General features: G+C 46.0%; 1 protein-coding gene across 7 annotated transcripts in view; it reads left to right on the top strand.

The window, feature by feature from the left end:
* Window positions 1–25,908, top strand: part of LOC126336813 (long-chain-fatty-acid--CoA ligase 4) — a 249,793-nt gene that overhangs the window by 188,234 nt on the left and 35,651 nt on the right. Inside the window, exon 1 of one of the 7 annotated variants that reach the window (XM_050000863.1) lies at window positions 23,751–23,984. The exons of the other annotated variants lie outside the window; for them this stretch is intronic. Within the exon in view, the coding sequence (XP_049856820.1) occupies window positions 23,942–23,984 (43 nt within the window). The 5' untranslated portion in view covers window positions 23,751–23,941. Of the gene's footprint in view, window positions 1–23,750; window positions 23,985–25,908 lie in introns of those variants that run through there. 7 annotated transcript variants of the gene reach the window in all.

The raw sequence follows: 25,908 nt of genomic DNA on the forward strand, positions 1-25,908 counted from the left end.
TAAACACAGCCTGCACAATTATGGAGCCACCACCTGCTTGCACAGCACCTTGATGACAACTACTTAGGGTCAACGGCTTCGTGGGACTGCGCCACAATCGAACCCTACGATTAGCTCTAGCAACTGAAATCAGGACTTACCTGTCAAGGCTACGGTTTTCTAGTCATCGAGGATTCAACCGAAATGGCTAAGAGCCCAGGAGAGGCACTGCAGGCGATGTAGTCTGCTGCCATAGCCCATTAAAGCCAAATTTCGCCGCAATCTCCTAAAGGATATGTTCGTCGTACGTCCGTAATTGATTTCTAAGATTAGAGTAGTATTGCTTGTTTGTTAGCACTGACAACTCTACACAAACACCGCTTCGCCGGAAGGCCATCGTCAACTGCGTTGTCGGTGGTGAGATAATGCCTAAAAATTGATATTCTCGACGCTCTTGACACTGGATCTCTGAATTCTGTACTGAATTCCTCAACGATTTCCAAAGTGGTACGTTCCATGGCGTCAAACTTGGACTACCATTCCGCGTTCAGTCTATAAATTCCCGTCGTGCGGCCGTAATCATGTCTGACACCTTTGTCACCTCAGTCTAATCTTATACAGAAAGCAAATCCTTCCGTTGTGACGGCCGGTGTGGCCGTGCGGTTCTAGGCGCTTGTCTGGATCCGGGTGACCTCTACGGTCGCAGGTTCGAATCCTCCCTCGAGCATGGATGTGTGATGTCCTTAGGTTAGTTAGGTTTAATTAGTTCAAACTTCTAGGGGACTGATAACAACAGATGTTAAGTCCCATAGTGCTCAGAGCCATTTGAACTTTTTTTTTTTTAAACCTTCCGTGGTGGCATGGAAGGCAGTCTGAAAAATTTGTTCCGTTTCTTTTGTATTGTACGTTTTGGTTAAATGGTAGAGGCTTCTTCACTTTTGTTATTTACAGAGACGGAAGTGAATGAAGTCACAGTAACAATGAATCAGATTGTCGCGCCACTGCGGACTGAGGGGTCCCTCGCACCAAAAGTGCTAGATTATCCAGTTAGTATCGAAAAATTCCCGATAATCGTGCACAGATTCCGCGAGTAAGACCAGCCGTTTCCTGCTATCATCTTGAGTAACTTAGCTAGTTCCATCTAGTGGCGTAGATGTCGAAAGGACGATCCTGGCCGCACTTGAAATAAGACAACTTCGTTAGTTTAAACTCTCCCCGCTTGAGGATTGCTAAGTTTACCTCACACTTTTCTCGGCAACTATGCTCGGTAGAACTTGGACGCAGTCTTTCCACCCAAAAAGACCTGTGACAGTGGAATAGATTAAGCGCCTATTAACTGAAACACGCGTTTCACATAGTTTAACGCTTACCGTGCGTTCGGCGAAGCAATTCATAGATGGCGTTATGTAAGTTCCGTCTTGTTTAACTAGCAGTTGGACTTTGGCACCTGTGGTGCGCCTGTGTGCCGCGTCGTCCTGAGAGCTCCGGCTAACCAGATAAGTGAGCTGTGAGAGATTGAGTTCAGAAGTCTTCAGCAGTGAAACGCGTACTGCAACCTGGTATTATGCTGCATGCTGGACCAGTAAAATGGCGTTCTTGTTTGTATCTGCGAAACCGGTTTTGGAATGCAGGTGCAATTTCACCGGAGTAGAACTGGCGAACAACCGAAGCGTTAGATCCAGCTCTTTTAATGATATAACAAAGTCGTGCAAATTTTCAGTGGTGTTTTCAGAATTTCGTCGTCTTTGTTGTTGATAAAACGGCTTTCCCCAGGTAGTTCGATAACAGCCTAGTGTAAAGTAGGTCAGTTAAACATAAAACCACTTGCGAGCTCATTTGCAAAAGGTACCAAATCCATAAAATCTGGTTAGAAACGATTCACAACCACAGCATCAGAATGCTGAAATAATACGCAGTTTATCTGCTAAATGTCTGTTACTGCATAAATAAAAATGGATTTGCTACGTTTTGGCAGAAAATGTATAACTATTCTGGAGTTTCTGTTGCTGATTGTTCATCAACCGCTCATTATTTAAAAACTCTCGGTCATAAAGCGCCAGACACGTCCTTAAAACATTCACTGTCACGTAAACAACTGTCATTTACCAAGACTAACGACGACTGGCTGCCGAGATTTGGTACTTCCTGAAAACGAAATTACTGGATTTTGTACTCTTCACCATGGATAAAGTTTTTACGTGAAATATGTAATTGATACGGTACGGCTTGGCATACCTATGTTATTACATAGGTAATGATTCTAAGTAGTGCTGCCAACCGTTCCCTCATTTCTCAATTTTTCGGATTTGGTACTTTTCGCGGATGAGCTCATTTATGCAGGGGCCATAATGCTGAACACTCCAAATGCAAACATTGCATAGAATGTGTAAGCGAAACAGCAGTTCGCTAGAAACTATGGATGCACTTGGTCGTAAAATGGTTCTGCGAAAGCAAAGAGCTTCCGATTTTTCCTACGGTTCTAATACCGTTGTTGAACTTAATGTTGTCTGCTCCAACTGCAGTCGTCTGACTGCTTTCGTTCGAAGTACTATTCGTACAAATAGCCTTGCTTTACTCCATATTTTAATTTTCAATAAAAAATACTGAACCGTTTAGCGGTTAAATATATGTGGTATCTTCTCCCCGATAAGTCCGAAAGAAGACCATTTCGAACCTGCAGCCACTTTAAATACGCAAAGGAATTAAACATTAGCTGCAAGTGGTCATTGATTTAAATCAATAGGAAGTTGAAAATTTGTGGTGGGCCGGGATTTGAACCTGTGTCGTTCTTCGTAGCCAGATGCGCTGACACTACGCCGACGGGAGATTGTGGTAGACACAGCTGCACGGCTACTGAGGTAGTGCTACTACTCATTAGGTCCATTACTCGCGGCATCTTACAGTTTTCCTTAGTGTGTAGTGTGCATTTGCAATGATCATTGGTCGCCAGTCTTATATTCACCGCCCAGCAAGAACATTAAGTACCTATCTAATAGCCGGTATGTCCACATTTGGCACGGATAACAGCGGCTACGCGTAGTGTCATGGGAGCAATGAGGCCTTGGTAGGGCGTTGAAGGAGCTGGCGCCACATTGTTCACACAAGTCGCCTAATTCCCGTAAATTCCGGGAGGGGGTGATGAGCTCTGACACGATGTTCTGTCACATCCCAGGCGTACTAAATTGGCTTCAGATCTTGCGAGTTGAGGGGGTCACATCACTTGGAACTAGCCACTGTGTTACTCGAACCACTTTCCCACTCTCGTCCTTTTGACATTGCGCATTGTCTTGTTGAAAAATGCCCCTGTCATTGGGGAAACATACGAATATGGTCTTGCAACCAGTGTAGGATACTTCTCGGCCGTCATGGTGCCTCGCACGAGCTCCATTGGACTCGGGGAGACAAAATTGAATGTCCCCATAGAATGAGTCCTTGCGCAGTATAGATATCGTTCCTCTGGAAGAGACAGATTCGCACCCTCCCATCAGCATGGAGGTGGTATCTGTATTCATCAGACCATGCAACATTGTGCCAGTCAAGTGCCGATAGTCACGTGCCCATTTCAGTTGTAGTTGCCGACGTCGTGGTGTTAATATTGTGGCACATGCTTGGGTCGTCGGTTATGGAGGCCCGTCGTTATGTGTTGGGTGCTTTGTGTGTTCACACTTGTACTCTGCCCAGCATTAAAGTGTGACAGTTCCGTCACAGTTGGCCGCCTGTATTCCTGTCTTCTGTAATGAGGGATGGGTGCCCAACCCCGCAACGTTTGGACGTAGTTTCACTTCGGTTTCTCCACGTCTTGAAAACAACACAAAACCGTTTGAACACACGATAAGCTGTGCGCTTTCCGAAATGCTCATGCCGAGCTTACCATCACAATATGCCCACGGTCAAACTCGTATACTTCGCGCGCCTTCCCCATTCTACACGTGCACAGCGCCATGCGTCTTTGACTAGCAGTCATTCTTCGCCAGGTGACGCTGCTGTCTCCTGGAAGGGTTTATATCAGTATTAAGTCGGTGGTCATAATGTTCTGGCTGAGTAGCGTATGTGGTGTCTGTTCTTTCGGACATGAGCGGAAGTTGAGAATTTGGCATCTAACGGATGGCGGGCAAGAGTACTCAGAGCTGTTGTGGTGACAACTGTCCGGATGGCGTAGTGGTCAGCGCATTTGCCTAGTAAGCAGAAGATTCGGGATCGAATCCCTGTTCGGCACAAATTTTCAACTAATCCAACTGATCTAAATCAATGCCCCTGCCAGTTAATGTATTTACTTTCTCTTACTTAAATACCACTTCAACTATTTTTGGGGTGGGGGAAAAGAGGTACTTACATTAGTCAGCAATGTAGGCATTGAAAGATTTATTACATTGTAATTTTCGGATATTGTTAAAAATAGTACCCAAAAATGGAGAAATTGTACATAGCTGTACTGGAAGGTTAAGATTGACTTCTTGATAATTTAATAAGAAAATTTTTTCTATGGCCGTAATGGAAACGTCATTTAGTCAAGCTTTTTTTAATTCCGGACACGTAGGCTGCATGGGAAAGGACAACTGCTAACTTGGTTCATTTCCAAAGCACACATTGCAACTATTGAAAGCTGTTACGGAGCGCAAAAGTTTCAAAGCCTGGCTTCGCGGCGTCGGCGCGTCCTGCCCCGGGGTCGTGGCGCGCTGTAAGAGCGTGTGCATCAGGGGGGAAAAGGTCAGTAATCCAAACTCCACTGGCGAGCCTTGACCTCGCGCCGACATTGGCACTGTAGTCACGCCAGGGTTATCGCCTGAACGTTGGTACGGCCGTCTTCAGCTGGGCCAGGCGAGGCCTCGCCAGAGCATGCACACATACTTGATATACATGGAGCCTCGTAGTTGTCACGAAAATCAGGGCACGCCAGTAGCATAATTGACTCCCTCCTTCAGGGAGGGGAGAACTTTAACATAGTCGTGTACTTGAGCGGTCTGATGTGTTAATAAGACTTAAATTTCGGCTGTAATGTGGTGGAAGAATATCCTAATAAAACTTCATGCCTAATTGGGAGGAGCACAGTTAAAATCCTCATTTGCACGATTTCCTTAAATCGCCGGAGATGTCGCCGTGGTCTCTTTAAGATAGTGTCTGTTTTCATCTTATTAGCTTGAAGCAGCTTGTGTAAAGTTTAGTGTTTAATCGTGTTGGAACGGTACTCTTCCAGAACTAACCTTTAATTTTACTAAACACGTCAGAAGTCTGTTCGCCGAACTGTCTTAATTTGGAATAGTTTTCCTTTAGTCTGTTCCTAGAAACTGTCTGCCGTCGCGAAGATTCATGGGAATAAAACCCACCTTCTGTCCTGTGTGAATGCTAATTCTTCTACCCGGAGAAACCTGTAAATTTCTCTGCTATCAATGTCCGCAGAAAAGTAAAAATTCTAGAAATATCCAACGAATCCTATTCATTTAAATAATTTTAATTATATACTTTGCGTGGTAAGTATGATAGGCTCTCTTCAATGAGAGGACACAAACCATGTGCGTGACAAGAGCTTAGGAATTCTCTCGTCTTTACATTGCTAGAACACACTATTAAACTTACCCGTCGTCCTGTGGCAGACTTGTCGCTTTGGTGTATTCAGAATCAACGGGAGATTTGATCTCCGGCCCTGTTACGAATTTTGCTTCGTACACTCAGAAAAAGCTGTGGACTACAACGGAAACTAAAATGTAGGATGAGACGGTGAGGCTTGGAGTTTTTAAAGGTCTCTAAAATTTCTAGTAAATTATTTCGTATTGTCGTAATAAGGCATGTAATCACGTTTTCTTAGTATCGCCCTTTCTGCATCAGTGTGTGCTACGTCCTTAAGCTTGGAGCGGTATGATGGAGTACGTGTTTGATCCAAATCTTTCGTCATCAACTAACCCATTAAACCATGTTCCGATGGTGTAACTGAAAGTTGTACTCGGGCAACTTTACCAGCACTGAAGGATCTCGTAATATCTTAGTTCTGACGCCTGTTAAGGTAGGTTCATTGCAGTGCAGACCGCCGCTGCCTGAAGAGTTCAAATGGTTCTGAGCACTATAGGACTTTACATATGTCATCAGTCCCCTACAAATTAAAACTACTTAAACCTAACGAACCTACGGACACCACACACGTCCTTGCCCGAGGCAGGATTCGAACCTGCGACAGTAGTCGAGGGGTTCCGAAGTGCCTAGAACCGCTCGGCCACCACGGCTGGCGCGCGTGAAGTCTTGTGTATAAACTTCAGTTGGCAGAAGAAGAAACATCTTTCCCTCTCATGTCCTGAGGACTTCGTCCGCTGACTGGGTTAAAACAACTGGGTGTTCAGGTAAATATGATCTAAGCATTGTAGTCTGTAAAACTCCAGCCTTGTTACTTCCAGCCACGGCAGTTCATTTAAGGTACGAAAGAAAGCCAGACTTCAAGAGATTCTTTTCAGATGGTAGTTTAATGGTAAGGCAAAGAATGTTGTTCCTTTTGCAAGTAAGATGAAGATTAACTGTTCTAGTGTCAAATGAGCTCTGAAAATGACACTGCGCGATGATTTGCGCTTAAGATTATATATATATATATAAAGACTGGTTTGCCACAAATCTCACTCCTACGGAGTTATTCACCAAAGGCAACAGCGCTGGTATGTCTAAACATAGGCAAAAGTTAACGTAAATATTTCAAAGTTTTTGTAGTACATATTCAGACAAATCAGAACATTTTAGCTATTTCATCCACTTATCTCTTACGGTATGTCTTGCAGAGAAATTGATTGGCTCCATTAATTTCTTTGAATTAAAAACGTAACCTTGAATACGTTTGCGCTTGGGCACTTGAAATACACACTGGTGTATTTTGCATTTAAAATTTCGTATGTTAATCAGAAGGGGATGAATAATGATGCGGCAAATCATTTGTTCACAACCCAATCACTCTTGGCAGCACAGCAAAATTTGAACGTTCCTTGTAACTCGTACTGTTAGACTTGCATGTAGGAACTTGCGTCTCTACATGGTCAGTGTGCAGCCACAAATCGGTTGATCCGTGAATTCACTAGAACGCCTTTGAGAAGTCGTGAGAGTGCCAGTACCGTGTATGGTTCCATTAAGATTTGAGTAGCGACTAACAAAGATCGCATGTATACATAACCATAACCTTCCTTCGCCGTGGGCATTAAATGCACCAGAAGCATGTTTCCCTGGATACACGCTGGTGCTGCTGCCGCCATGTGCTAAGGGACCAGTCAATCGGTGCCGCGCCGGCAGAACGCAGTTTCGCTTCATCTCTGCAGAAGTGTGTGTATATTTAGAGCGCTCTTTGGACACATTGGCCGTCCCGATATGTTGCGGGCGCATCTTTTGCCAGGAGCTGCTGCGTAGCGACACGGCAGCTTGTCGGGATTGAGTAGACACCTGCCCGTTGAAGTCGCGCTTTTCCCGGTTCTAGAAATAAGCAAATACTGCCCTGGAGCTGTTAGGCGCAAAAAATAAAAAAAAAACTGGTTAGCGAGAACTTTCAGTGAGATGCCCTTGGCAAGGTTCCCACAGTGACGCAAGAATCGTTCAGCCTGACAAGAGGTCCAGCTGACTTCGTATCGTAATACGCGCGTGCTAAACCTTAGCCAAATAACCAGCAGTTGGGACGACGCTAAAATTACACGTATACTGTGTAATTAAACTAAAGGTTTTTGAGTCTTCCAACATAAACACACCACACATTTTGCCACTCACAAAGGCTGTTTAGTTCAGAGGTTGAGCAGTGGTATCTCTCAGAAAGCACTAGGCCAGGTTATGTAAGGATTTTTGCCACAAATTAGTTCAAAGATGGCTTAATATTGCATTCTAAATCTGTTATTGCTGCACTAAAGCTCTAAAGGTTTTTCGTAAATTTGTGATAGTTTCCTTCATGTGTAATGCCTATTTCGTGTAAGCTAGGAAAAAATCTCTTAATGTGAAAAGCGCTAGAGTGGAACAGAAAAAGCAAAAGAAATTGTTGCAGTTAAGTTGTAACTCGTTTACAAAACTTGTTCGTTTGTACTGCAGCAATTGCCGTCAGCATTTCGGCAGCGTGCTACATCATTGCCCGTGTTAATAAAGGGGACGCTATTTCTGGACGTGGCAGTTATCGAAATAGTCCCTTCGCGATAAAAATTTCCACGTAAATGGCAGCGTGTTTTCGAAACGAGACCGATAAACATTCTCGCAACTGAAGCAGAGTACGTGCATACTTCTGAAAATCTTGACAGTCGCAGACCTAGTGTCAGTTTTTTTTACATTTACATCCATACTCCGCAAGCCACCTGACGGTGTGTGGCGGAGGGTACCCTGAGTACCTCTATCGGTTCTCCCTTCTATTCCAGTCTCGTATTGTACGTGGAAAGAAGGATTGTCGGTATGCTTCTGTGTGGGCTCTAATCTCTGATTTTATCCTCATGGTCTCTTCGCGAGATATACGTAGGAGGGAGCAATATACTGCTTGTCTCTTCGGTGAAGGTATGTTCTCGAAACTTTAACAAAAGCCCGTACCGAGCTACTGAGCGTCTCTCCTGCAGAGTCTTCCATTGGAGTTTATCTATAATCTCCGTAACGCTTTCGCAATTACTAAATGATCCTGTAACGAAGCGCGCTGCTCTCCGTTGGATCTTCTCTATCTCTTCTATCAACCTATCTGGTACGGATCCCACACTGCTGAGCAGTATTCGAGCAGTTGGCGAACAAGCGTACTGTAACCTACTTCTTGTTTTCGGATTGCATTTCCTTAGGATTCTTCCAATGAATCTGTCTGGTATCTGCTTTACCGACGATCAACTTTATATGATCATTCCATTTTAAATCACTCCTAATGCGTACACGCAGATAATTTATGGAATTAACTGTTTCTAGTTGCTGACCTGATATATTGTAGCTAAATGATAAAGGATCTTTCTTTCTATGTATTCGCATCACATTACACTTGTCTACATTGAGATTCAATTGATAGTGGAAATAAACATGGTGCAGTTATTAGGCTCTGTGGTTGATAAATTTTAGGTACAATCACATACCTCATGACCAAACTAAATATTTCATTGTTGGAATGCTGCCAAAATATTTAAAAAGTTTCATTTCCAGAATTTCCAAATAAGCCATCAAGGCTTATTTGGAAAATCCAATTTAAGTGATAACAGATCAAAACTATTAAGAAACAGCCCTCGAACCTGGACAAGCCAGTCAGCTGAATGGTAATGGCCGAGCCAGAGGTAGACTGGAAACTTCCCAGATACTCAATGTATGCCATTAGTAAAATGACGCGAGACATCGTGTCACAATTTCCGTAACTGGTTATTTCGTTTCAGAATGAAACTTCGTCTGCTGCTGCTGTGTGTGTGTGTGTGTGTGTGTGTGTGTGTGTGTGTGTGTGTGTGTGTGTGTGTGTGTGTGTGTGTGTGTGTGTTTACAAGGCAGCGTCGGTCATCTGTGGCACGTTAAAGCAATTCTTTTGTTATCCACATGGCCTTTTTAGCTTGGACAATGCAAATCACTGCAAATGCGCGTAATCCCAGAGGTCGTACTCCTAGGGATCCCATTAATGATACTTTAGTTCATGCCCAGGCTTGACTGACAAAGATAAACAGAGCCTGTACTTACAGTGACCGAGAAAGCAACAGTTACGTACTACAAGCATTAATGTGAAGTGTTGGGGCCATATGGATATTACGCTCTAAAAAAATTAACACGCAAAAAGTTATTCCCATGAACAGCACAAATAGATTCATTATAGCTGCTGTATCTGTCAGTGAGCTAAAATTTTAACTCTCAAGTTAAAACGACGATATTTTAAGCAAGAATTGGAATAAAATATGCAGAATTCACGCGACTGCTTAAGATACTCAAATGTCACAAACTCCAGTCATTGCTCATACGAATAATCGACAGCGGTTAAAGTTAAAACTTGGTAACATTGTGTAAACGATTTGTTTGGAGGAACAAGTCACGCAATGCCCTAAGGACAGCTACTTCGATCCAGTCGCAAAAAACTGTTGCAAAGTGTTGCCTTGTATACTCTACACGTATGATTAGAATGAATTAACACTTCATCCTGCATGTCTACGTCCTCAACAAAACAAGGCCTTGTCCGAAGGATTAAGAAGTTTCCCAAGTTGTAGGGGACGTGACTTGGGTAATTTTGTTGTCGTCGTTTTGGTATCCTCACCATGCAGTCAGCACTTCACTGCACAGGTGGTACATCAGATGACCATAAAAATACGGAAGGACATATGTAGCATGCGATAGCTGAAATATTACATACAAGACGTCGTGAAAGTAGCAAGGGAGGGAAGGTCTGCAGCCGCCAGTTTCGGAATAAATATGGTAAAATTTGCTCCTGCAGGAAGTATGCAGAAAACTTTCGGAACATAATCGAAAAAAAATTGAATAGCCGTCCTTGCCTTTATTTTTCTAGCTGTACTGGCATACCCCATGTTCTATTTCTAAAAGGTCAAGATTTGGAAACTGCAACATGCAGGTGTACACGTAAATGGGATTGCCAATAACGGCTCTTCTTGAGTTCAGTATAACGCTGGCAGAGGTAGGGACGGACACCCTTGGAATGTGCTATGAGATAAGTATCTGAAGCTCCTACTTACTGAAATTTTAGTGCACCCGTCAGTTAGCGTGACCAGTTGCTCTGCTAGTATAATTACACAAATCAGCAGCAGCTAATCTTACCCTTGTTCACTTAAAAATCGCTTCGAATCTTCAGCGTGGTTACATGTAACGTAACTTTCGGTGATAACCAACTGGGCCAGTTTTCAATAAGGATTACACTTAATCGAATTCGCATTGCTTCAATTTAAACAAGTAAAATGAAACCTAGGAAAACATGACTGTAGCTTAACACGATTATACGGTGTGTTTATGAACGATTCAACAGTTTTTCGATAAATGTTTTTCACAAACTATTATAGTGTATAAGAACGATAAAGTGTATGGAAAAGATTAATATTCTTAACCATTGCAAATGTTGTATGTGCCCTCGTCGTGTTACGACAAACATCCGTGCAGTAGTGAAGTCAGACCCATACACGTTCGAACTTGCCCTGTCAGTGTTTGCCAGCGCAGCAGTTAAGTGCTCCAAGAGTTCAATGTTACGGCGACTGTGGCACGTAAAGATTGTCCTTAACGTACCCCGAAAGAAAAATAATTTGAAAGGCCAGAAGACCTTTTAGGTCACCTGATTGTTAGATCCTGAGTGCAGCGCCCAATCCACCGGCTTGAAAGTTCCCTGTTCAGATGGCGACGCACTAAGTTGTGCCAATGAGGTGGAGCTCCGTCTGGTGTGTGAATAAGACTTTCGGGGTATCAGCTAGCGGTTTAGGAAAACAGTCTTGCAATATTCGTAGGTGTATAGTACCTGTTAGTTGTCCCAGGAGAAAAGAACTCGTACGCTAAACGGCACAGACCACCTTCATCTTTGATCAGTATCTTTAAATATTTAAATGGGATTAGACACGGACGTCGATTCACTAGACAGTTTGTGGAAAGGCACCTCATCACTAAGAAGTAAGAGTATAAATAAATGAATCTTCCTTTGCTTCCTGGAAAATTTCATTGAAACCTGCAAGGATATAAATAAAACTTTAAAATAGGCTGTGATGGGTTATAAATACACACTGGTGGGCATTATACACTGAAAATTATAAAACGAAGTCTGATAAATCACTTCTAAACACCCTGTATAAATTAACGCAGACTCGTGTTTTCCGAACAAATTGGATCATTTGAGTGGCTTAATGAGTTACGTACAAAGAGACAAATCAAAACTCAGCCTGCAATCCCACATTGCATGCCAGGAAAAGCGATGGTAATATGGTGAAATTACTCGATTGATATATGCTTGTTAGTGTTAACAGAAACAAAATCTCAATTAACTCTTCAGGCTTTCCGACGAGATCTTGACGTGCAGAATAATCGGGTCTACTGCCGGATGTTTGTGTCGCTCTGGCACAATATTTCGACCACGTAACTCGTTGCCTTCTTCAGGTGCTACATGAGACTGCCATATTGGAGGATCTGGTCCAGTTTTACTAGCAGCGCCAGGCGGGCGCGGACGGCAGAGAGCACCCAGCGCCCTCTGGGCATAAATACTGGACCAGATCCTCCAATATGGCAGTCTCAGGTAGCACCTGAAGAAGACAGTTACATGGCCGAAATATTGTGCCAGAGCGACAAAAACATCCGGCAGTAGACCCGACTATTCCACATGAGATTAAAATCTCAATTCATTGAAAGGAATATTTTTGGTAACTAATTTATCGTAGCTTCTCGACCTGAATGGCTTTTATTCTGGGTAAACGACTTCGAAGTAGATAGGCTTTCTGTTAATGCTGCGACAGTTGTGGTGTACATAATTTGCTTCGTATAACTAAAATTTCACTATTTCTCAAACTGCCGTAAACACAAGTCAGTTGCCAGACCACAGCAGAAAAATAGTTTCAGGAATTTTGCTAAGCAGGTAGTGTTAAAATACGAAGTATGTAGATTCCAGTAAACGATCTTGCAGACCGGTTAGCAAAGGAAGCTAAGATGGAAACCCTGGAGATACTGTGATCCGATTAGTGGTCCTCAGTCTTCAGTTTTTGAAGGCGTGGCTGTAGGAACGGCCCACTGTGACAACTATAAACAAGTTATGGATTAGATGATCCACCCCATTGTTACACATCTCCTAGTGCCCCATATCCTATTAGTACCCAGATTTCGTTGCTCTGCAGGGGATACGGAAGCTTACCCATTATTTTGTTATACAACGAAGCGGCGGATCTGATTTTGTTTAGTAGGGGTTTATATATGCTAATTCAAAGCTTGTCCCTATGGTCTCACCTGCTTTTCGCCATTCTGTGGCGTGAACAGGGGGCCTGCTGGTGACATCCCGTCGCGGAAGAAACCCGGGAGGGTCTTCAGACTGCTTCACACATTCCTCCTACCTCATTGCATTTCTTAACTTTCCTCTGCTTTTTATCTGGCTCTTCGTCACATGATGCCCCCAAAAGATCAAATCTGCAGTCCAGCCTTTCTTTCGTGAAACTTCAAACTCAATTATTCAAGGACAGAAGGGATCGATGACTTCGATATATAGTACTTGTAAACTTAGCCGGAAACTCATCCATCCATATAGTTTCAGATATTGCCTAAGAGACCCTTGGGCTACAGGGATGTAGCGTCTTAATACTCGCCGGTCAAGTCCTAAAAATTTCCCGTTCTAAGTTTTTCTTAAAGGCATAGAATTTTATGACGAAGACGCTATAAATTACAAAGTACATTCTGTATAATTTAACTGTTTATTTGTTGGGCCAGTATACATGTAAAGTATCCCACATTCGGTACAGTTCGAGTAGCTTACATATGTTACCTGCCAGAGGAACTGCAGTATAGGTTGAGACTACCAGTTGTGCAGCGACCTTGTAAGTGCTAGAGCAGCCAGATACGTCGTTACGGCTGTCGGAAAGTCGGCGCGAAATAAAAGGCTTGCGAGGCGGTGGCGGCAGCGGCAACAGGCACGCGCCAGTCACGCCACCACGCGGCCGGGCCGCCTTGTACCCTGACCGGCGCGTCGGCTGAAGGGTCGAGGTCGGCGCCAGCGGCTCTTTCCATCTGGGAACGGCTCCGGCCCGCAGGTTGCCGCTCCACTAGCTGCTCGTCTGCATACACCCAATCCTGCGAAACCCATCTTAAGCTTTCCTCACGTAACACCATGAAACCTACGCATTAACGAATTCAGGTCCGAAGTTGTCGGTACGATACCGTGTCTGGGAGGTGTCAAGCGAAATGTGAGTAGATTGAAATGTCTTGGTAGGGGAGCAGGGTATTACCTAAGACGGAGTCTCACACGGACGTAAAACTAAGTGTACCCCCCAGAGAAGTGTAGTTCATATCGTAAAGGGTGTCGCATAAAGAACACAGCTTCAGTGTGTAATAACATGCAAATTCCATTAAATCAAATAATTTACACATTATTCCAGTATCGTACCTGTTATAATACAACACTACTCAAATGCCCTACACGACTCTCCACGTACACTCCTGTTCTTTCCATGAAATTTCTAATAACGGCCCACTAGCACCTCCAGTTACAAACTATTTCGGCTCAGCTGAAAAGTGATCGTGTTTTGTTGCCGTACACGAGATTTCAAATAACCCCAAGAATTTCGTGGTGTCAAAGATACGGATAGTCAAGTTTGTCACTGATGCGAAAAACCATTCTTCCTGGGAAATTATAACAAGCCAGTTGTTGCAGTCGACGTGAAAGGTTCCGCCATCTGGTTGAAATCAAGCGTCTTCCGCATTCGAACAACAAATTTCAGATAACAAAAACTGTTACAATCCTCAGTTCAAATGCCATACCACACAGCCACACATTCTGTATGTACATACTCCGCAGTCCACCTTGCGGCGCTTGGGGGACGGTATCCTGTAACACTTCTAGTAATTTCCTTTCCTGTTCCATTCGAAAATAGACAAAAACGATTGTGTATATTCCACCATATCAGCCCCAATTTCTCGTATCATATGAATGGTCCCTACTCCAAAGGGACGTTGGAGGCAACGGAATCTTCCTGCGGTCAGCTTCAAATAACGATTGTCGATAATCTCTCGATAGTATCTCCTCGAAAAGAGCGTTCCCTTCTCTCCAGGAGTTACCAGTTGATTTTCCGAAGCATCTCCCTTACATTTGCATGTTGTTCGAACCTACCAGTAACAAATATAGCAGCCCACCTTTAAGTTTATTCGATGCCTTCCTTTAATCCGACCTGGTACTGGTACGCATCCGAACGTTTGAGCAATACTAACGACTAGGTCACACTAGCGTCTCCTTCAGAGATAAATCATACTTCCCGAAAATTTTCCCAGTGAAAGTCGTCCATTCGCGTTTCCATCCAGTCCTCACGTGTTCCTTCAATTTCATATCGTTCTGCAATGTTACACCCAGATATTTAAAAGATGACTGTCAAGCCCCCCTGCAGGTCCAGGGCTAAGAATAGGCCCGAGGTATTCCTGCCTGTCGTAAGAGGCGGCTGAAGAGTCCCACATGTTTCGGCCTTTGTGATGGCCCCCTGTAGGGTTTGACCTCCATTTTTCAAAATTTTCCCGCAGAGCGAGCCAATTGGGGAAGGACGCCTTCTTAGATGGTGCATCGTGTCCATCGTGCATTGAGATCTTTAGCCAACTTTCTCGTCGTCGCATTTCAGTTCCGCCAATTTCCTATCCCTTGAGCGAGGATACCTTCCTGGGTGCGTTTTTCACCATGCGCTATGCAGCGTCACTTTCTGCGCAGACGATGACCATGAACTTCTTTGTACCTCATATCCAGCTCGGTAGCCAGTCTGTTGTGATGGGGGCCGCCATGTACCCTGTTAGTTGTAGCCCCCTGACAACACAGGGATCGCTCTGCTGATGCCTGCGCCATCAACTCCCCGCATATGCCATGGGGTAGATGCCCATCTTCCTGGGGCGTCCGGACTCCCGGCAATGGCCATCATGCCAGGTGGCCCTTACTGAGGCCGGGTGACGCCCGCGGGGAGGACCCCTGGTCGGAGTGGGTGCCATCAGGGCGGATGACATGCCATGAAACGTAGTACGCCATCTCTTGCTGGTGGTCCGCCGCCAGCACGCTCTAAGCGGGCAAGGTCTAACTTTAATGTTAAGAAATGACCCAAAGTTGTTCCCCTCCCTGGCCACACCATGGGAGGAGTTTGCAAACAGAGCACCAGGCACCGGGCAGGCATAAATATGCGACCCGGTCCAGCAAGCAGCCAGTCTCAGGGAACACCTGATGAAGACGTCAAGTAATGACGTCGAAATATCGTGTTTGGAAGACGCTGATATCCGGCAGAAAACCAGATTTCCACGAGATGTCATCATCCACCTTGCTCGCCAGATTGCAGGATTTTACATGGAGGAAAATCGTGGAATATAAGACCCTGGACTGAATGACCTACACTGATCTAATAAGAAATTTGAGTGCCTACATCCTGTGGCATATGACATAATGTGCAGCCACTACGAGAACAGTTCTCGCCTCTCAGAACTGGAAGAATAAACCTGCCCCCTTGATGGTGGGGGCACTTCCCTCTGTTGCTCCTGCATCACCTACTTCGGAGCAACACTTCGACCATAGGGGATTTCAGTCCCCCACTTCTGAGCCAGTGAAGGGTAAGGCTTCTTCAGCTCTTCTCGATAGGATGGGGTCGCTTGGGTCACTCTCTTCTCAGGTTTCTGCTAATGGGAAAGATGACACCCGCCAGTGGCTGAAGAGCCCAAAAGCAGCTGGTCGTAGGGCTTCACGCTCATCCTTCGTTCTCGAGACTGAATCGCTGAAGTCCTCCCAGCCAGGTGAAATGCAAGGATCAGTGAGAGAAATCAGAAAATACACCTAAGAACAAGCAACATCGGGTGGCACCTACAAGCTCTGCATCTGAGTAAGGGGTGGCGATTCTGCCGTCTGCTGAGGACTTGGAACTCGCCGGACCCTCACACAATGAATGTAGACTGCTGAGGCAAAAGGTCGTTGGCAGCAGGTGGCCCTGAAGCGTAAAACTGCCTCGTTGAATGTTCCATGCCTTCTCAGACTCATGATGATTTCATCCTCCAGTGGAATTGCAGCAGTGTTTTCCACCGACTGCCTGAGCTATGGCAACTGTTCAGCTTTAAACCAGGAAACCTGGTTCCCGGCAATGCGGAACCCTGCCCTCAGTGGCTGTAAGGAATAGTACAGGAACTGTAGAGACTGTAATAGTGTCAGGTGGAGTTCGTGTTTGTCCTAAACTGTCAGACCCACGGACGCCTGCCCAGATGGGCTTTAAAAAAAGGCGGACTGGGAAACTTAGTCTGATGTCACCATTGACTCTGCCCCAAATCACAACATATGTGTGATGGTTGAGCAGGTGACTACCACAATCGTTTCTGCGGCAGAAAACGCGATCCCTCGTTCTTTAGGGTGCCCCCAGCGAAAGACAATCCTTTGGTCGCCGGAAGTCGTTGAGGCAATTAGTCTCGGCGAGCTGTACAGCGACATAAGACACCCTTCCCTATAGCATTTGAGAGCCTTTAAGCAGTTCCGTGCCCGTGTACGCGAGCTTGTAAAATGATGGAAAGAGGAGTTTTGGGAATGGTACGTGTCGACCATTCGGTGCCATACGTCACCTTCCCAAGTCTGGACGAAGATCAGACTATTTTTGCGTTGCTCTTCCCTGTGCTTGGACCTCTTCCTTCCGATCTCGTCGTCAGGAGAAGGTAATTTCAACTAGACTCCGGATAGGGCACTGTCTTTTTAGCCATCGACATCTTTTAAACGGCGATCCTCCCCCACTTTGTCCCCACTGCTCTGAACTGTGGACGGTGAGACACCTTTTACTTGAGTGCCTCTATTTTACTCCATTACGCGCCCGTCTACAGATGTCTCCTGATGTCTTCCATTTTAGCAGATGACACGCGATCAGCCGATCGTGTTCTCGAGTTCATTAGTGCCAGTGAGATGTCAGTCATTTGAAGCTCTTTTTGGGGACAAACAACCCCCCTTCTATAGTGGTTTTTCAAGCTTTCTTTTTGTTTTCCCACTTCTGAGTTTTGCTCCCATTGCTGCTGGTTTCCAGTTTCGTATTTTTCGCTTTTTCTAAGTCACAGACCGGGCGCTAATGACCGTAGCATTTTTGCGCCCTAAAACAACACAAATATTTTTGGGTACCAGACTCCAACAGGGGTTACCATCAATGGTGTGCTATGTACCGACGCAAACGCGATTTCCGAGCACTTTGCTGACCACTATGCTCGAGCCTCTGCATTGGAGGACCCCCCCCCCCCCTTTCCCCCAGCCTTACAGATAGCAAGACCGCTCTTTCACTACAAGCGATAGTGTACCCTACAACGCTCCATTTACAGAGTGGGAGCTCCTCAGCACACTTGATCATTGCCCTGACATAGCACCTGGGCTGCATTGAATCCATAGTCAGATGATCAAATATCTCTAGTCAGACTAGAAGCGACAACTAGTCATCTTCAACCAGATCTGGTGCGATGGCGTGTTTCCATTGCAGTGACGGGAGAGCATCATTCCGGTGCTCAAACCCGGTAAAAATTAGCTTGATGTGGATAGCTATCGACCCATCAGCCTCACCAACGTCCTCTGTAAGCTGCTGGAACATTTGGTGTCGGCGGTTGGCTTGGGTCCTGGAGTGACATGGCCTACTGGCTCCATGTCAGGGCGGCTTCCGCCTGGGGCGCTCTACCATTGATCTTGTCTCTCGAGTCTGCCATCTGAACAGCCTTTTCCAGACGCCAACATCTTGTTGCCGTCTTTCTTGATCTACGCAGTGTGTGACAGCACCTGGCGACATCATATCCTTGACACGTTATACGGTTGGTGCGTAAGGCCCGCTCCAGATTCTCTCTCTCTCTCTCTCTCTCTCTCTCTCTCTCTCTCTCTCTCTCTCTCTCTCTCTCTCTCTCTCTCTCTCTGTGTGTCTGTGTGTGTGTGTGTGTGTGTGTGTGTGTGTGTGTGTGTGTGCGCGCGCGCGCGCATTTACGGTTTAGCATCAGCTATAGGGCTGTACGTCTCACCTTCTGCTCTGTAGTAGACACACATCGATTCTTAGGAATAGTTATCGACGCCCGATGTACACTCCTGGAAATTGAAATAAGAACACCGTGAATTCATTGTCCCAGGAAGGGGAAACGTTATTTTGACACATTCCTGGGGTCAGATACATCACATCACACTGACAGAACCACAGGCACATAGACACAGGCAACAGAGCATGCACAATGTCGGCACTAGTACAGTGTATATCCACCTTTCGCAGCAATGCAGGCTGCTATTCTCCCATGGAGACGATCGTAGAGATGCTGGATGTAGTCCTGTGGAACGGCTTGCCATGCCATTTCCACCTGGCGCCTCAGTTGGACCAGCGTTCGTGCTGGACGTGCAGACCGCGTGAGACGACGCTTCATCCAGTCCCAAACATGCTCAATGGGGGACAGATCCGGAGATCTTGCTGGCCAGGGTAGTTGACTTACACCTTCTAGAGCACGTTGGGTGGCACGAGATACATGCGGACGTGCATTGTCCTGATGGAACAGCAAGTTCCCTTGCCGGTCTAGGAATGGTAGAACGATGGGTTCGATGACGGTTTGGATGTACCGTGCACTATTCAGTGTCCCCTCGACGATCACCAGAGGTGTACGGCCAGTGTAAGAGATCGCTCCCCACACCATGATGCCAAGTGTTGGCCCTGTGTGCCTCGGTCGTATGCAGTCCTGATTGTGGCGCTCACCTGCACGGCGCCAAACACGCATAAGACCATCATTGGCACCAAGGCAGAAGCGACTCTCATCGCTGAAGACGACACGTCTCCATTCGTCCCTCCATTCACGCCTGTCGCGACACCACTGGAGGCGGACTGCACGATGTTGGGCCATGAGCGGAAGACGGCCTAACGGTGTGCGGGACCGTAGCCCAGCTTCATGGAGACGGTTGCGAATGGTCCTCGCCGATACCCCAGGAGCAACAGTGTCCCTAATTTGCTGGGAAGTGGCGGTGCGGTCCCCTACGGCACTGCGTAGGATCCTACGGTCTTGGCGTGCATCCGTGCGTCGCTGCGGTCCGGTCCCAGGTCGACGGGCACGTGCACCTTCCGCCGACCACTGGCGATAACATCGATGTACTGTGGAGACCTCACGCCCCATGTGGTGAGCAATTCGGCGGTACGTCCACCCGGCCTCCCGCATGCCCACTATACGCCCTCGCTCAAAGTCCGTCAACTGCACATACGGTTCACGTCCACGCTATCGCGGCATGCTACCAGTGTTAAAGACTGCGATGGAGCTCCGTATGCCACGGCAAACTGGCTGACACTGACGGCGGCGGTGCACAAATGGTGCGCAGCTAGCGTCATTCGACGGCCAACACCGCGGTTCCTGGTGTGTCCACTGTGCCGTGCGTGTGATCATTGCTTGTACAGCCCTCTCGCAGTGTCCGGAGCAAGTATGGTGGGTCTGACACACCGGTGTCAATGTGTTCTTTTTTCCATTTCCAGGAGTGTATTTGGCTACCTCACGTACTTCAGCTTAAATGGGAAGTGCTGGCAGCACCTCAATGCCGTCTGCTGCCTGAGCCAACACCAACTGGGATGCAGATAGCTCTATTCTGCTGCAGTTCTAGAAAGCACTTGTTCAATCCCGCCTTGGCTATGGGAGTCTGATTTAGGATTTGGCGGCGCCCTCAGCAGTGCGTGTACTCGACCCGTGCACCACTGTGGCGTTCGCCTAGCGACGGGAGCTTTTAGAACGAGTTCAGTGACGTGTCCTGCTGGAGGCTTGAGACCCTCCATTGCAGATTCGACGTGCACAACTGCTCGTTAGTTACCTTGCACATACTAGTACTTCTCCTGAGCATCCAGATTAGTTTCTTTCCACCCACGGCAGTTAATCTGTCGCATCGGCGGTCCTGGTCAGGGCTAACGATTGCGGTTCGCGTGATCCGTGGAGTCCTTCCCTTTACCACCTCCCATCCAGTTCCGTCCGTATACACCTAAATGGTGTACACCTAGGCCACAGATTCGTCTGGACCTTTTGCATGAGCGTAAGGACTCAGTTGCTGCCGCTGCTATCTGCAGTCACTTCCTCTAGATTCTTGCCGTGTTCCGGTGCTCTGAAGTGATTTACACCGACGGCTGAATGGCGGATGGACATGTTGGCTTCGCCTATGTCCACAGAGGCCATTTTGGACAACATTCCTTGCCCGATGGCTGCAGTGTATTCACTGCAGAGCTGGTGGACATCTCTCGTGCTCTTCGGGATATCCGTTCATGCCCTGAGGAATCGTTTCTTCTGTGTACTGACTCTTTGAGCAGCCTACAAGCTATCGACCAGTGCTACCCTCGCCATCCTTCGGTGGCGTCCATCTATTTCTTCCTGGATCGGTCCCGTCGTTCAGTGGTGTTTGTGTGGACCCTAGGACACGTCGGCACCCCAGGCAACGAACTTGCCGACAGACTGGCCAAACAGGCTACGCGGAAACCGCTTCTGGAGATGGGCATCTCTGAACCTGACTTACGCCATAGGGTTTTTCTGCTTTGGGAGAAGGAATGGCACAACAGCAGACAACAAACTGCGTGTCATTGAGCCTACGAATGTGTGGAAGACTTCCATGCGGGCCTCTCACAAGGAATCAGTTGTCCTCTGCCTGCTCCACATTGGCAAACCCTGGGCGACCTACGGTGACCATTTGCGCCGTGAAGACCCGCCTGAGTGTCGGTGCGGCGCCCGGTTGACAGTGGCCCATATTCTGGTGCACTGCCCCACTTCGACTGCCCAGCGGCGAAATTTTGGGTTAACGGACGCGTTGCCGCTAATTTTATCTGACAACGCCTCATCGGCTGATTTAGTCTTAGGTTTTATTCGTGAGGGTGGGTTTTATCATTTGTAGCGCATGTCTTGTGTCCCTCTGTGTCCTCTACCCTCGTGCTTATAGAGTGGAGGTTATAATGTGTTGCAGAGTGGGTGGCTTCTCCTTTTTTATTCTCATGGTCAGCCACCCATGGTAATCTGCTTTGTTGTTTTAATCTCTTCGTTCCGTTTCTTGCGTCTCTGGATTTCTTGTCCCCTTTTGTCCATCTACATACGTTTGCCCTTCATCGTTCTTGCGATTTTCCTTTCATTCCGTTTTGAGTTGTCTCGTTTGTTTTATTTTCACACTTGTGGCATTGCTTTATTCGGAATAAGGGACTGATGACCTCGTAGTTTGGTCCCTTTCCCCCTATTTAATTCAACCAACCGGCTGTGTCAAGCAGGACACTACTAATGCTGTACCCGAACATTAAGGGTTTGTTTTCCTTACTCATCCGCATTCACGTAATTTTTCTTCATTGTGAATGTAATGGAGTCTTCATAGTTGCTCAAGCGTTTTCCTTATCCTGCAATTTTGCTTGTTCATAAAGACGTTAACTAAGTGCGCCAAATCAGCCAGTGGTTAGCACACTGGACTAGCATTCGGGAGGACGACGGTGGTTTATTTTTCCGTGACTTCCCTAAATCGCTCCAGGCAACTTCCGGGATGGTTCCTTTGAAAGGGCACGGCCGACTTCCCCCTCCGTCCTTGTCCAATCCAGTGAGACCGACGACCTCGCAGTTTGGCCTCTTCCCCCAAACAACCCAACCCGCCTAATCAGCTGACGTCAGTTTCTTGGTGATTCATCCTTGTTTCGCAAGCATACAACGGACAAATGCTCGGCGCACTTCGTAGTAGTTTGACTTAGTTGTCAGGTGAATTTTGTAGGCCCAAAGGTGCAGATCTTTCAGAATTGGTTGCATTCTGGTTCTGAAAACATAAGTCATGAACGTCGTGAAATAGATTTCACCTGACTTAAAGCAACATTAGCTACGCATTTGTGCTTCTAAATATTGCCTCCAAAATTCAGGTGCGTCCTATACTTAAATATAAAAATGTCCAGCGTTTAATTTGAAACCCCTGCCAATCTTAAAAATGGCCATATATTCGACGCCGCGAGAAACGTCACTATCTGGAAACATTGGATTCAACTAGCAGCAGCAATGCACAGATGCGACATGAGTTGAAATTAAAGTTTGCGGTCTCCTTCCTACCGCCCCCTCTCTAGCCTATGTCATTGCAGTCTAGCTAGCGCTACAATGGAACTTTGCTACAGCTTTATAAAGAGTCATGGACTTAGCACGGAAGCATACCAAAATGCCGCAAGAGTATGAAGAGAAAAATATCTTCCCATCGCTTTATTATTCAACACCGAAAGAAAAATTAAAGGCATATCATGATTTTATCCGTATCTAAAGACGATTGTTACTCGTTAAACAAAGTAGGAATTTTGTCATTCCTGCTTTTTAAGATATCGAATGACACGTCTCTGGAGAAAACAGCGTCGTTAGCGAAACATAATGCTGTTGATTCTACTTCTTAGAAGCACTAGAGCACGGTGTTCAACTGACGCACTGGTTGTCGAATGAAGTGTACATCGCGATCTATACGGAACTGACTAGAAACATCAAACTGACACGCTGTGATTCCCCTGTTAAATTTCCGCGAATTACTTACCAAGCTTATCAGAGCCATAAACATTTTTGAGATTGGAGAAATTTAGTTCCCATTTATCGTCTAAAAGAAATCGACACGTCAAACTGATTTAGGCAATCTGAAAGGCCTCATGTTTCACTCTGAATGGCTCTTCTAGGCAGCGCTAGGCACCACAACCACACTTACGTTTCCCTCAAATTGTTGGAGGCACAGAACGGCAGTTTTCTTTATAAACCAGAAATTGGCTCGGGCGTTGGTGTTGTGCATCAATGAGTATACAATAGAATATGTAGGATTAAATCAAAAGGTATCTCACTGTACCTTAAAATTTCTCCCTCGTAAGTTCGTCTGGAGCTTTTTACATGATCCATAAGGGTACTACAGTGTAGTGGTTCCATCAGATGCACTCCTACCTGTATTTATTGCAGTAGCAGTCTGTTCCCGCAACAGAATAAGTACTACGTAAAACACGTTCGTAAAGAATTTTATGCTTCGTACTGCAATTTGGCAAAACCCTCCCCGTTGTGGTAGTACTCACGGGGCTAGCTGTTGCGGAAGGCCATGGCAGGGCACAGCTGGCGTTGACCACAATCGACCTCCGTCGGTGTACAACGGAAATGCGAAGAGCTACGAACGTTAGGACGTGACCTTGTGCTGGGCAGGGTCAAGGTCGCCTGCCCGCGACTGCAGCGCCGCCCGGAGCTGCGGACTTTCCGTGGGACTCCGCGAGACGGGGCCGTGTTGCCCCGCGCCACGTGCTACCCTGTTGGCAGGCGCCATAGCCGGCACCGGTTGCGGTTGGTACGGGGGGCGCGGACTCAGTCCACAAATTAAGAATTGCGAACTTCCCGCACGTGACCAGTCCTCGAGGGCACGGTGAATACGAATTTGTTAAAGATGCCGCGAGTTCAGACTGCTTCATTGCAACAAGTGGCGAAAGGTACGTCGTGAACAGTGGTGTGGTTTTACTGAAATGTAGTCTAGGCGAAATCTGTCTGGGGGAGGGCGGCTTGGCTACTGTTATTTAAGTAGCCAACATAAACTGTAATGAAAATATGATAAATCTGAGAGGACAGTTCTCTAGAGCTACTCGTGCTAGTTTCGCAGTGAATGACAAAATAGTTCCACAACTCAGGATAAACTTGTAAGTAGTCAACAGACATGTCGCTTTCTTAGAAAAGGTGCTGAGTTGATACGTCTGGCGGATTGTTTACGAAGATTTTTTCCTGGGAGGGAAGAAGACAGCAGCAGTTGTTTCTCCCGCATCTCGCTGGGTACGCCCTTACATGGTAACAAAAGGCGTGAAAGATTGAATCGTTAAGTTTGCCAGTTAGTAGAATGTCAAAGGTAAATTGTCTTTCTCAGCCAAATGTTTTTCACCTATGCTTGGGCAGGTTCGGCTTGAAACCAGACCTCCGTTTAACAAGTGAAATTTCGTTTTAAAATAACTGATTGCTACTGTTGTCAGTCCGAAGACTTCATTGGAAAAAGTCCTTAACCCAAGTGTCTCTGCATAACTACAGCAACCTACATCTACTTTAATCTGTTTATTTCTAAACTTAATTCTGGCTCAGAGAAACTAATCATTCTGCTATCCAGAGCGCATTTCATATAAGATAAATGGCTATAATTTGACTGATACGGTCGCAGGTTCGAATCCTGCCACGGACATGGATGTGTGAGATGTCCTTAGATTAGTAAGGTTTAAGTAGTTATGTTTTAGGTCACTGATGACCAATGCAGTAAACTCCCATAGTGCTCAGAGCCATTTGAACTATTTTTATAATTTGACTTCGCAGTGTTTTCGGGTACCTAATCCGCTTGCTTTACTGTAAGAACGTGACAGAATTTGTCACAACAGGCTGTGAATTTAACCTGATCAATTAAAATTTCTGATAACGCAAGTTCGTTTTGCCGACTGACACCCACAGACAAATAATAAAATAATGCCACTCTTGCTATGTGAGAAATGTTGGGGGCAAAATAATATAAACGGTGGAGTATTAAGTAAGGGTAACATATTTTCCAAACAAGAAGCAGGAAAAACGAATTTGACAAGGTGTTGACTTAAGAACACTTGACCTAAAGTTGCTTTTATCTGAAATGACCTAACGCCAAACTGTTGGGCTAACCCGCCAGTGAGAACCACACTGGGCGGATGCGCTTGTCTGGGGTGATTGTGCTGGCGGAGGCGGGACAAGTTACCTCGGCCACCTGCGTACCGCCTCCGCGGTGGCGCCACGACACAGCCATTGAAGCGGAAATCCGCTTGCCGTGGACGTCTGTCCCACAATGTACTCTAGTGACCTTAGTTTACGACTTTTTCGACCAAGTCTACTCGCGAGTATCAGTTTTTTTCTGCCCGCGAAGCATTGTAGTACGGTCTTTTAAATTGAAAGGGTCGATGGGGCCATTGCGGACTCCTTATTGGACATAAGCGGCAGATGGATTAAAAAAAAAAAGAACTTGAAGAGCGTAACTTCGTAGTTTTCAAATTGCTTGAAAGTAGGTTACGTAAATTCGAACTGTGGTAAATGAAGACTCTTAACTGGCATCAGACTCGTTTCGGCATATGACAGCGACTCTGAGGAAATGAATGTGGATCAGAGTGAAGATTTACAACCAGACATTTTTCAACGGAACAATTATCATATAAGCGCGGAGCCAGAAACCTGTAAAGAGTAATCTTCGCTTGCCCAGTTTCCTGCAAGATGCTGGTTAGATATAGCTCACGAAACATGAATTGTTCAAATTCCCTATATGACTATGGTACGGGAAGTATCTACATAAGAAACATGATAGAACTCGATCAGAATTTAGTTAATGTTGGGGAAAGAAAAAAACTGTCATACATTCAATTTTCA

This window comes from Schistocerca gregaria, chromosome 2 (genome assembly GCF_023897955.1).
Source record: "Schistocerca gregaria isolate iqSchGreg1 chromosome 2, iqSchGreg1.2, whole genome shotgun sequence".
Classification (NCBI taxonomy): domain Eukaryota; kingdom Metazoa; phylum Arthropoda; class Insecta; order Orthoptera; family Acrididae; genus Schistocerca; species Schistocerca gregaria.